Raw genomic sequence first — 13,743 nt, 5'->3', positions numbered from 1 at the left:
CATTCATTGTTTTCCTTTTGACGATTGAGTCAATATTACTGAGGAAAGACCAGCACTTGAGTATCAAACCATTTCTATATGCACTCTCAGCCAATCAGTCTGGAGATCCTGAAACGCCCAAACCGCGGCAGGCTCTCAAAATCCAGTGCCTCTATCACAAGCTGTCACACAGCGCACGGGAGCGCGGCTCGCTCTGAGTGTGCGCGATATACCACATTGAGATGGATAGATGGACAGAGACAGACAGACAGACAGATTTCGTGCCCATATCTGTTATTTATTTGATTACCACGTGTATTACTTGTCATGGAACAAGTATCACATCCCTGTTTCACCCCCCTCTTTCCTTTGCAGCTTTTGCCTGTCGGTTCTTGTTTTCAGCTGCATGGAGTTTGCACACACACACACACTGTGCCTGTGTGATATGTAATAATGTTGCATTTCTGGCCTCTGGGCATGTAATCAGTGAGTTGCTACAGCAGCCTCTGAGATCCTCACCAGAATGGGCTAGTCTGCCCTCCCCCGTTTGTTCACAGATAGTCTGTCCCAAGACTATTCCTTTTACCCACATTGCTCCTCACTTCCTTTTCCACCCTGGAGACAGTGAGTACAACACCCATCTCTGTTACTCTCCTATGGCAAGGCCATCTCTTTCTACCTGTTTCTAACTACAAATCAGGCTTCAGAATAGTAGAAAGAGGACCGTGTGCTTTGGGGACACACACAGAGGAGCTGCTACCCACAGTCTTTATGCTAAAGAAACAAGCAAGCAGCTTACACAGCAAATAACAGCAGTCTCTCACTACCACAGTACAAGCGCACTGCTCCACATTGCTACACAGAGCCACCAGCCTCTATACAGCAAACAACTACTACTTTATGCAGGAGAGTGACCACTCAGACACAGAGACTGCTGCGCCACTGCAACAGGCGCTGACAGACACAAGGCCTAAACAAACAGTCACACTGACACAAAAGGCCCGCGAAAAATATGAGACTGACATTGAAGCGCACCGCGCTAAATTAGAGTTGGCCTGGGAAACAACCACACTTGGGATACGCAATGTCGCCGGCGCTGGCAATAATGTACAACAGCTCGAACAGGCAATAACCCAATTAAAGATAGATCACGCACACTATCAAGAGCAGTCAGAGGCATACGACACTTACTTGGCCAGGGCTAACACCGGCGAAAGCCTGCAAGAAAGGGACCTACAGCATAACATTGACTTGACACGTGACAGCCGCGTGCGAACCTCTATCACGGAAGCCGAGAGTAAGAGGAAAGACCTTTTGCTGGAAACCGCATCACAGCGCTCAAGCACATCCAGACACTCATCAAGGTCAGCAAGATCAGCGCAATCTAACGCGTCCAGCGCAAGCACAAACGCTACCAAGGCGCGAGCCACCGCAGAGGCCGCACGTGCCAGGGCCGAATATAGTCGGAGAGAGGCAGCCATAAGAGCAGGAAGAGCGCGCATAGAAGAGGAGGAGCACACAGCCGCCGCTAATGCCGCAGCCGCTACCACCGCAGCCGCCGCTAATGTCGCCTCCGCTACCGCCACTACTGCCGAAGCCACCACGCGTAGGAAAGCCGAATTCGATGCGGAACTAGAGGCACTTAATCAAGAGAAGGAAGCCGCCACCGCTATAGCCCAAGCTGAAGTCCTAGAAGCAGCCGCGCAACAGGACGGCGGGGAGCAACCGTACAGACGGATAGCCTCAGAGGATTCAGCCCAACGCTCTGAAGACTACGTAAGGAGCCTCTTCAGTGTAAACACCAGCGCACCATCTCAACACGGAGGGAGTGACTCCACAGACACCGAAGACTTGCTAGCTCAACGAGGAGAAGATGCTGTCTCTTCAGTGGTACATGCTGCCTGGGATAGCCACACGGGAGAACACAGCCCCTCACACCGTCCAGCAGCCATCACGCGTCCACACCAAGGAAGAGGCGAACGCACAGACCCTCCCAGCAACTACCTCAGAACGTGACCAACACGCCGATGCCTCAGGCCTGACAGACATTGCCAAGTACATGATCCGGCGTGACCTGGTGCAAACAGGACTCACCAGATTTGACGACCGCCCTGAGAACTACCGGACGTGGAAGTTCACGTTCAAGGACGCAATCAACAGCTTGGGCTTCTCAGCAAGGGAAGAGCTCAACCTGCTATTCAAGTTCCTGGGAAATGAATCAAGGGAGCACGCGAAGAGACTTCGGGTGGCACACGCGAACCACCCCCAAGTAGGTCTTGACCTAGTGTGGGAAAGGCTAGAAGAGTGCTACGGTAGCCCCGAAGCAGTCGAGGATTCGCTCTTCAAAAGAGTCGACAGCTTTCCCAAGATCACAGCTAAAGACTACTCAAAGTTACAAGAGCTCGGGGACCTGCAGCAAGAGCTGGAGGTTGCAAGGAAAGACCACTCTTTAACAGGTCTCAACGTCTTGGACTCAGCTCGTGGAGTGAGACCCATCTTGGAGAAGCTACCCTACAACCTCCAAGAAAGTTGGATTTCACAAGGCTCCAAATACAAAAGGGAGAAGCAAGTTGCATTCTCATTCTTCTTGAGCTTCATCCGCGAAGCGGCAAGGACAAGGAACGATCCCAGTTTCTTCTTAGGTGCGCAAACCACACACAGTGCAAGCAGCATGAGGAATGAGAGACCAGTGGTGAGATACGGTAACACTCAAACACCCATCTCGGTCCACAGGACGGACGTGCCTCCCACGACCCAAACTACTCCCGATCAGTCGGTCGCCGGAGACGAGGAACCAAGGGACCCAAACAGGGAATGTCCCATACACAAGAAACCACACCCACTTAACAAGTGCTTTCGGTTCAGGATGAAGTCCCTAGAGGAACGCAAGAGGTTACTTGGACAATTCAGAGTTTGCTTCAGGTGCTGCGGTTCCACGACTCACCTAGCCAGAGACTGTAAAGAAGAAATCAAATGTACAGTGTGCAAAAGTGACAAGCACATAACATCTTTACATCCAGAGGTGCTGACACTCCACCAACTCAACAACCCATCCTCCGTAGTGGAGCATGGTGGGGAGGAAGGAGAGCCAACATCCGTCACGTCTCAGCGCACTGAGGTTTGCGGAAAAGAAAGTGACAAAATGTCCTGCTCCAAAATATGCCTTGTCGCAGTGCACCCCCAGGGCCAACCTGAGAAGCCTATTCAGATATATGCAATCCTCGATGACCAAAGCAACAGATCATTGGCGAAGACGGAGTTCTTCAACCTATTCAACTTACAAGACAATGCCTCACCCTACACCCTCAGAACCTGTGCAGGGTCAACTGAGTCAACAGGGAGAATAGCAAGCGGTTACATCGTTCTTTCAGTGGATAACAGAGTGAAGATAGCTCTCCCCACACTCATCGAGTGCAACAACATGGCCACAAACAGGGACGAGATTCCCACACCAGACGTGGCACGCCATTACCCGCACCTCAGAGGAATAGCCAACTACATCCCGCCGGTAGAACAAGGCGCCAAGATCTTGCTGCTGCTCGGTAGGGACATCTTGAGGATTCATAAAGTCCGTAAACAGCATAACGGACCCCACAACGCACCATACGCCCAAAGACTTGACCTAGGATGGGTGATAGTGGGCAACGCGTGCACTAACAAAGAGCACGGACTATACTATGTAGTCGCCCGCAGAACTGTGGAAATATAAAATTGTAGATAACTTTATTTTCTACTGGGAACCTGTTTTCTGTTTAATTACATGTGCATTTCTCAAAAGCCTCTAAAAACGCCCATGATGCTAATATTCATACATACAGACTTCCACTAAATGATCCATGGTTTTCTACAATGTCATTATTATATTTATCTTTTCTCTTTTATTTTTGTATATTATCCCTAACATTTAATTTGCCCTTTGGACAGCTTCTCAGCACTAAGTTGATGTTTCCATGTGGTTATTTACAATTATTCCATTATCTCTGTCCCAAATTGTTTTAGCCACTTGCAGAAAAAAAGCTTTCTATATACTCCTGAAAATAAAGCTCAAACTACCTTGTCATTTCTATGTTTTATACAAAAGAAAACCATTCTCCCTGACTTTAAAATGAAAACATGTATTGACATTTCTTAACTTTAGCTGTTTCTTACTTCACTTTTATTTTAACATTAAAGTGTAACATAAAAAAATCCTTAGGAATGGCTTCGGAGTAAAAAAAGAAAAAAGTACAGTAGCGACATACTTTATTAAAGTAAATGCCGGCGGCATGCCGGGATCTACCCCAGCTGCCGCCAGTCAGAAACGCGCGCCGCCGCGTTTCCCCCACGCACCCCCCCTCCACATCGCGCGCAATTACCCCCCCAAAGACACCCCGAACCCGGCTTCTACTCTGCCCCTCTGCTTCCCCGCACCCCCGCTTACCTAGATTTGAACTCCAGGGGTGTCGGGGAAGCCTGGGGAAGCCGGGGAAGACGGGGAAGCCGGGCGCGCTTGTGACCGTGACGTCACAGTGCGCCGCCACGCGCCGCGGCTACCCGCTTCTCAGCCTCATTCAGCCAGCGGCATTTGCTCGAATAAGAGCTGCCGCTGCTGTAACTGTATTACTCCTGAATGTGGACACACATCCCTCTCTGAACCATGCCTTGGCCATCTCCAAGTGACAGGAAGGCCAAGCGAAGAGAAGAGACAAGGTCATACCCCTGAGATCGACAAGAACATTCTCACTTCAGGGGGATGTGACAATGGCCTGGGATGCTTAGTGGTTCAGACAACCAAGGATGATGGGTCGACTCTATGGAAGGAAGAAAGGAACCTCCCAAAGGTGACCGACAGAGGGATCATCCAAAAGACAATAAACAATCGGACGACCCTCCCGCGAGCAATGGCACGGCTAAGACGTACAGTTGTTCCTCTCCACAGAGTATCAAGTGACAAAGCAGCAAGCTGTCACGGCTGGCATAGCCGCAATAGATTGCGCCCTACAGGTGAAGCCACAGTGTCAAAAAGACTGTCTTCTCACACGTCAAAAAAGAGACAGTCGCAGAGACATTTCACAAAGGGATTTACAAGGGCAAAAGAGACTGTTTTTCGTCATGTCCAAGGAGAGAACAACCTCCTGAGGGCAGTCAACAAAGAGATACGAAGGCGTATCACCATAATACGTGGAGACTTTCTCCTGCAAGAGGAATGCACCAATGACTTAGGGTGAACAGCGTTCCAGACCACAAAGGACGACAAGCAAACACCATTGATGGGAGATAGAGAATTCCTGATGTTAACGGTCAAGGAGCTCGTCAAAAACGGACCTGGCAGTTGGGTGAACCTGCTACCATCCCGTTCACCAAGAACGCGCCTCCCAAACAATGGAGAACATGCCATCTCTAGGTTCACTTCGTACCTCTGCGACATACAAAGGGAACTGGAGACCAAAAACAACTTTGCGGTCTTCATCCAGAAGACATTCCTTACCAGCCACGCGAAGCCAGCGCCTCTAATAAAGAAAGGTGAAGAATGCTAGTACCTCCAATCATCTTGGGTCTACCACCCTCAGGAATCCGACCAAATCCGTGTAGTGTTCAGCTCCAATGCTCAGCACCAGGAAGCCTCTCCAATCGGGGCATTACTCACTGAATCAGACTTGACAACTAGTTTTCCAGGGGCGTTGATTCGCTTCCGCAAGGAGCCAAAGGCCATCTCCTTCCGCCAAATGCCAGGTGGTAGGGTGACATACTACCACGACTGGCATATCCACGAGGTAATGCACTCTGTAGAGAAAGCTATAGAGACAATAGGACTGTTCTTTCATAAGTTCAAAAAGAAACAGTACCAGAGACTTTCACCAAGAGAGACACCGTGGTGCACCCAGCTAACCTGGAGCTGTGCATCCACCTTGCATCCTTTGCCCAAGAACCTTGGCCAAGGGACTTTGAAGACAGTGATGCTAGCCGATATCACATCGCTATGTGAACATGGACTTTTGCATTGTTATATTATGTTTGCATTGCACATATGTTCCACATACTTCATTATAGTGGTATCTTCAGATACCAGACGGGGAGAGTCATGGAACAAGTATCACATCCCTGTTTCACCCCCCTCTTTCCTTTGCAGCTTCTGCCTGTCGGTTCTTGTTTTCAGCTGCATGGAGTTTGCACACTCACACTGTGCCTGTGTGATATGTTACAATGTTGCATTTCTTGCCTCTGGGCATGTAATCAGTGAGTTGCTACAGCAGCCTCTGAGATCCTCACCAGAATGGGCTAGTCTGCCCCCCCCCCCCCCTCCTGTTTGTTCACAGATAGTCTGTCCCAAGACTATTCCTTTTACCCTCATTGCTCCTCACTTCCTTTTCCACCCTGGAGACAGTGAGTACAGCACCCATCTCTGTTACTCTCCTATGGCAAGGCCATCTCTTTCTACCTGTTTCTAAGTACAAATCACAACTACACACCATCCGCAAGAGCCTGTATTTACTGCTGCTTTTCCAATAAAGTGAAGGAAATATTATAGGACTTGGAGTGATTTGGAAGGGAGCTGAGTTAATGCTATCTGGGGCTATTCACACATCACACGTGACCCTGGCTTCAGAATATTACTACTGTGAAGCGCTATGTACATTAATGGCGCTATATAAATAAAGACATACAATACAATGTATCAAAGTGCTTTGCTCCGATTTTTCCTCACATGTATGAGCTGTTTGAGGAGAAGGTAAAAGACACACATATCATTATGGGGCGCGTCTAATTCTGAGGGTGAATTACATAGTTACATAGTTACATAGTAGATGAGGTTGAAAAAAGACGTACGTCCATCAAGTTCAACCTATGATAAATTTAGACAACAGATACTTTATCCTATATCTGTACTTATAAATCTGCATTTCTTTTGCCTTTTCATCAGCACCGAATACTTTTCCAGGATTTCAGTGACAAAAATGTCTCTATCTAACCACCTTTGTCAGATACAAGACACAAAGCGGGATATGTATAAATGGAAGATTTGTGCTGCCTCATTAAACTTCCATTAATTAGATTGTAAGCTCTTCGGAGCAGGGACTCCTTTTCCTAAATGTAACTTTTATGTCTGAAGAGCTTCTTCCCATGATGTGTTAGTTGAGTTATTTGTTATTTATATGATTGTGACGTGTATTACTGCTGTACAGCGCTGTGTACATTAATGGCGCTATATAAATAAAGACGTACATACATCTTTGGGCCGTTTTTTCTTCTCTTCATTTAAAGACCCTTCGTAAACTAAACGCCAGAGAATGAAGACAAACGAGCAAAGTGAGGGACATTGTTGTGATATTTCCCTGGCTGGGGTATGAGGAAGCTGGGTGCTAGTATTAATACTGTAAGTGTGACCACAAGTGACACTAATGGGATGAAAGCGTTTGCAGGGAGACACGCCTGCTGCAGAAATACCTGGGCAGGTAAGGCTCAGTACTTCCTTATTCTGAGCTGCAGCAGCAGACGGTGTGTATGGGACAGCATGGGGCTGGCGGTGTGTAAGAGGTACTGGGGGCACTGCCCGTGCTCATGCTGCCACAATACCCAGGGCACAGACCTGTGGGTCCCGACTGACTCAATTAAACCAGCAGAACAGGACAGAAAATACCAGGCAGAGGACACAGCACCGACCCCAGTTATAGAGAGACCCACACAGGTATTACAGGCAGCTGGTAATACACAGGTAACGAAGACCGATAGGAGAGAAAAGCAACTAGGAACATTTAAAGAGCCAGAGGCAGCACGGAAACCTGACAATACACAGGTATTACAGACAGCTGGTAATACACAGGTATTTCAGACAGCTGGTAATACACAGGTATTACAGACAGCTGGTAATACACAGGTATTGCAGACAGCTGGTAATACACAGGTATTACAGAGAGCTGGTAATACACAGGAATTAGAGACAGCTGGTAATGCACAGGAATTAGAGACAGCTGGTAATGCATTATTAAAGATATTAGAGACAGCTGGTAATGCACAGGAATTAGAGACAGCTGGTAATGCACAGGAATTAGAGACAGCTGGTAATGCACAGGAATTTCAGACAGCTGGTAATGCACAGGAATTAGAGACAGCTAGTAATGCATTATTAAAGATATTAGAGACAGCTGGTAATGCACAGGAATTAGAGACAGCTAGTAATGCATTATTAAAGATATTAGAGACAGCTGGTAATGCACAGGAATTAGAGACAGCTGGTAATGCACAGGAATTAGAGACAGCTGGCAATGCATTATTAAAGATATTAGAGACAGCTGGTAATGCACAGGAATTAGAGACAGCTGGTAATGCACAGGAATTAGAGACAGCTGGTAATGCACAAGAATTAGAGACAGCTGGTAATGCACAGGAATTAGAGACAGCTGGTAATGCACAGGAATCAGAGACAGCTGGTAACGCATTATTAAAGCTATTAGAGACATCTGACGTTGGACAGAATTTAGAGAAGTCCGAACTGCAAACCAGTACTGAATATAATCAGGGGGCATCACATAATGAGCGGGACCCAAAGACTGAAGCAGGACACCCCTCAGGGGAGAGATGGGAGGGACCCCGACACTTGAGGAATAGGAAGAAGAACAGTAAGGCATGGGGGGCCCGCCAGGTATCCCTACATAACTACAAGCCGCGCTCGGAGGAGGACCTGGAGGTGCGGAAAGGGGAAGAGCTGGAAGTGATCAACACCTGTGGGGACTGGCTGCTGGCCCAGAAGAAGTCCCACACCGGAGAGGTCCATACTGGGTACATCCCGAGGACTTTCCTAGCAGAGGCCGGGAGTCTGGAGGCCGAGGAGTAAGTTCCCTTACCAACTATTCTCTGATCCATTGCAATGTGCCCAAATATTACTGTTACTGTATGCAAGGGAGGGAGGGGGGGGATCCAGGCCTCAAGGGCCATCAACAGGCCAGGTATGAGGGATATCCCTGCCTCACCACAGGCGATGCAGTCATTCTGACTGAACCATCTGTGCTGAAGCAGGAATATCCTTTAAACCTAACCTGACAGATTTTGGCAAAAAATAGATGCTTGCATGAAAGTCCGGATACATATTATCTCAATGTGAGAAAAAAATCTCGTCTTGGCATCAGGAAATTGCCATTCTGTGTCGCTGGAGGTGGCAGATAGAGACAGGTACATTCTGTGTCGCTGGAGGTGGCAGATAGAGACGGGTACATTCTGTGTCGCTGGAGGTGGCAGATAGAGACGGGTACATTCTGTGTCGCTGGAGGTGGCAGATAGAGACGGGTACATTCTGTGTTGCTGGAGGTGGCAGATAGAGACGGGTACATTCTGTGTCGCTGGAGGTGGCAGATAGAGACGGGCACATTCTGTGTCGCTGGAGGTGGCAGATAGAGACGGGTACATTCTGTGTCGCTGGAGGTGGCAGATAGAGATGGGCACATTCTGTGTCGCTGGAGGTGGCAGATAGAGACGGGTAGATTCTGTGTCGCTGGAGGTGGCAGATAGAGACGGGTAGATTCTGTGTCGCTGGAGGTGGCAGATAGAGACGGGTACATTCTGTGTCGCTGGAGGTGGCAGATAGAGACGGGCACATTCTGTGTCGCTGGAGGTGGCAGATAGAGATGGGCACATTCTGTGTCGCTGGAGGTGGCAGATAGAGACGGGTACATTCTGTGTCGCTGGAGGTGGCAGATAGAGACGGGTACATTCTGTGTCGCTGGAGGTGGCAGATAGAGACGGGCACATTCTGTGTCGCTGGAGGTGACAGATAGAGACGGGCACATTCTGTGTCGCTGGAGGTGGCAGATAGAGACGGGTACATTCTGTGTCGCTGGAGGTGGCAGATAGAGATGGGTACATTCTGTGTCGCTGGAGGTGGCAGATAGAGACGGGCACATTCTGTGTCGCTGGAGGTGGCAGATAGAGACGGGTACATTCTGTGTCGCTGGAGGTGGCAGATAGAGACGGGTACATTCTGTGTCGCTGGAGGTGGCAGATAGAGACGGGTACATTCTGTGTCGCTGGAGGGGGCAGATAGAGACGGGTACATTCTGTGTCGCTGGAGGTGGCAGATAGAGACGGGTACATCCGGTGTCGCTGGAGGTGACAGATAGAGATGGGTACATTCTGTGTTGCTGGAGGTTGCAGATAGAGATGGGTACATTCTGTGTCGCTGGAGGTGGCAGATAGAGACGGGCACATTCTGTGTCGCTGGAGGTGGCAGATAGAGATGGGCACATTCTGTGTCGCTGGAGGTGGCAGATAGAGACGGGTACATTCTGTGTCGCTGGAGGTGGCAGATAGAGACGGGTACATTCTGTGTCGCTGGAGGTGGCAGATAGAGACGGGCACATTCTGTGTCGCTGGAGGTGGCAGATAGAGATGGGCACATTCTGTGTCGCTGGAGGTGGCAGATAGAGACGGGCACATTCTGTGTCGCTGGAGGTGGCAGATAGAGACGGGCACATTCTGTGTCGCTGGAGGTGGCAGATAGAGACGGGTACATTCTGTGTCGCTGGAGGTGGCAGATAGAGACGGGCACATTCTGTGTCGCTGGAGGTGGCAGATAGAGACGGGCACATTCTGTGTCGCTGGAGGTGGCAGATAGAGACGGGCACATTCTGTGTCGCTGGAGGTGGCAGATAGAGACGGGCACATTCTGTGTCGCTGGAGGTGGCAGATAGAGATGGGTACATTCTGTGTCGCTGGAGGTGGCAGATAGAGACGGGTACATTCTGTGTCGCTGGAGGTGGCAGATAGAGACGGGCACATTCTGTGTCGCTGGAGGTGGCAGATAGAGATGGGCACATTCTGTGTCGCTGGAGGTGGCAGATAGAGATGGGTACATTCTGTGTCGCTGGAGGTGGCAGATAGAGACGGGTACATTCTGTGTCGCTGGAGGTGGCAGATAGAGATGGGCACATTCTGTATCGCTGGAGGTGGCAGATAGAGATGGGTAGATTCTGTGTCGCTGGAGGTGGCAGATAGAGACGGGCACATTCTGTGTCGCTGGAGGTGGCAGATAGAGATGGGTACATTCTGTGTCGCTGGAGGTGGCAGATAGAGACGGGCACATTCTGTGTCGCTGGATGTGGCAGATAGAGACGGGTACATTCTGTGTCGCTGGAGGTGGCAGATAGAGATGGGCACATTCTGTGTCGCTGGAGGTGGCAGATAGAGACGGGTACATTCTGTGTCGCTGGAGGTGGCAGATAGAGACGGGTACATTCTGTGTCGCTGGAGGTGGCAGATAGAGATGGGCACATTCTGTGTCGCTGGAGGTGGCAGATAGAGATGGGCACATTCTGTGTCGCTGGAGGTGGCAGATAGAGACGGGTACATTCTGTGTCGCTGGAGGTGGCAGATAGAGACGGGCACATTCTGTGTCGCTGGAGGTGGCAGATAGAGACGGGCACATTCTGTGTCGCTGGAGGTGGCAGATAGAGACGGGCACATTCTGTGTTGCTGGAGATGGCAGATAGAGACGGGTACATTCTGTGTCGCTGGAGGTGGCAGATAGAGATGGGTACATTCTGTGTCGCTGGAGGTGGCAGATAGAGACGGGCACATTCTGTGTCGCTGGAGGTGGCAGATAGAGACGGGTACATTCTGTGTCGCTGGAGGTGACAGATAGAGACGGGTACATTCTGTGTCGCTGGAGGTGGCAGATAGAGACGGGTACATTCTGTGTCGCTGGAGGTGGCAGATAGAGACGGGTACATTCTGTGTCGCTGGAGGTGGCAGATAGAGACGGGTACATTCTGTGTCGCTGGAGGTGGCAGATAGAGATGGGCACATTCTGTGTCGCTGGAGGTGGCAGATAGAGACGGGTACATTCTGTGTCGCTGGAGGTGGCAGATAGAGACGGGTACATTCTGTGTCGCTGGAGGTGGCAGATAGAGACGGGTACATTCTGTGTCGCTGGAGGTGGCAGATAGAGATGGGTACATTCTGTGTCGCTGGAGGTGGCAGATAGAGACGGGTACATTCTGTGTCGCTGGAAGTGGCAGATAGAGACGGGTACATTCTGTGTCGCTGGAGGTGGCAGATAGAGATGGGTACATTCTGTGTCGCTGGAGGTGGCAGATAGAGACGGGTAGATTCTGTGTCGCTGGAGGTGGCAGATAGAGATGGGCACATTCTGTGTCGCTGGAGGTGGCAGATAGAGACGGGTAGATTCTGTGTCGCTGGAGGTGGCAGATAGAGACGGGTACATTCTGTGTCGCTGGAGGTGGCAGATAGAGACGGGTACATTCTGTGTCGCTGGAGGTGGCAGATAGAGATGGGCACATTCTGTGTCGCTGGAGGTGGCAGATAGAGACGGGTACATTCTGTGTCGCTGGAGGTGGCAGATAGAGACGGGTACATTCTGTGTTGCTGGAGGTGGCAGATAGAGACGGGCACATTCTGTGTCGCTGGAGGTGGCAGATAGAGACGGGTACATTCTGTGTCGCTGGAGGTGGCAGATAGAGACGGGCACATTCTGTGTCGCTGGAGGTGGCAGATAGAGACGGGCACATTCTGTGTTGCTGGAGGTGGCAGATAGAGACGGGTACATTCTGTGTCGCTGGAGGTGGCAGATAGAGACGGGTACATTCTGTGTCGCTGGAGGTGGCAGATAGAGATGGGCACATTCTGTGTCGCTGGAGGTGGCAGATAGAGATGGGTACATTCTGTGTCGCTGGAGGTGGCAGATAGAGATGGGTACATTCTGTGTCGCTGGAGGTGGCAGATAGAGATGGGCACATTCTGTGTCGCTGGAGGTGGCAGATAGAGACGGGTACATTCTGTGTCGCTGGAGGTGGCAGATAGAGATGGGTACATTCTGTGTCGCTGGAGGTGGCAGATAGAGATGGGCACATTCTGTGTCGCTGGAGGTGGCAGATAGAGACGGGTAGATTCTGTGTCGCTGGAGGTGGCAGATAGAGACAGGCACATTCTGTGTCGCTGGAGGTGGCAGATAGAGATGGGCACATTCTGTGTCGCTGGAGGTGGCAGATAGAGATGGGTACATTCTGTGTCGCTGGAGGTGGCAGATAGAGACGGGTACATTCTGTGTCGCTGGAGGTGGCAGATAGAGACGGGTACATTATGTGTCGCTGGAGGTGGCAGATAGAGATGGGCACATTCTGTGTCGCTGGAGGTGGCAGATAGAGACGGGCACATTCTGTGTCGCTGGAGGTGGCAGATAGAGACGGGTACATTCTGTGTCGCTGGAGGTGGCAGATAGAGACGGGTACATTCTGTGTCGCTGGAGGTGGCAGATAGAGACGGGCACATTCTGTGTCGCTGGAGGTGGCAGATAGAGATGGGTACATTCTGTGTCGCTGGAGGTGGCAGATAGAGATGGGTACATTCTGTGTCGCTGGAGGTGGCAGATAGAGACGGGCACATTCTGTGTCGCTGGAGGTGGCAGATAGAGACGGGTACATTCTGTGTCGCTGGAGGTGGCAGATAGAGATGGGCACATTCTGTGTCGCTGGAGGTGGCAGATAGAGATGGGCACATTCTGTGTCGCTGGAGGTGGCAGATAGAGACGGGTACATTCTGTGTCGCTGGAGGTGGCAGATAGAGACGGGCACATTCTGTGTCGCTGGAGGTGGCAGATAGAGATGGGCACATTCTGTGTCGCTGGAGGTGGCAGATAGAGATGGGTACATTCTGTGTCGCTGGAGGTGGCAGATAGAGACGGGCACATTCTGTGTCGCTGGAGGTGGCAGATAGAGATGGGCACATTCTGTGTCGCTGGAGGTGGCAGATAGAGATGGGTACATTCTGTGTCGCTGG

The 13,743-nt window shown here is 50.5% G+C and overlaps 2 protein-coding genes across 2 annotated transcripts in view; one reads left to right on the top strand and one right to left on the bottom strand.

The window, feature by feature from the left end:
• Positions 1 to 13,743, bottom strand: part of ZNF512 (zinc finger protein 512) — a 478,050-nt gene that overhangs the window by 294,601 nt on the left and 169,706 nt on the right. The gene's annotated exons all lie outside the window — the stretch shown is intronic.
• LOC142492526 (tyrosine-protein kinase-like) overlaps positions 7,446 to 13,743 on the top strand; it is a 54,191-nt gene continuing 47,893 nt past the window's right edge. Inside the window, exon 1 of the mRNA XM_075595226.1 lies at positions 7,446 to 8,787. Within this exon, the coding sequence (XP_075451341.1) occupies positions 7,472 to 8,787 (1,316 nt within the window). The 5' untranslated portion in view covers positions 7,446 to 7,471. The remainder of the gene's footprint in view (positions 8,788 to 13,743) is intronic.

Source organism: Ascaphus truei, chromosome 4 (assembly GCF_040206685.1).
Source record: "Ascaphus truei isolate aAscTru1 chromosome 4, aAscTru1.hap1, whole genome shotgun sequence".
NCBI lineage: Eukaryota > Metazoa > Chordata > Amphibia > Anura > Ascaphidae > Ascaphus > Ascaphus truei.
Note: the sequence above shows the minus strand (reverse complement) of the source record. Positions and strands in the feature narration are given on the sequence as shown.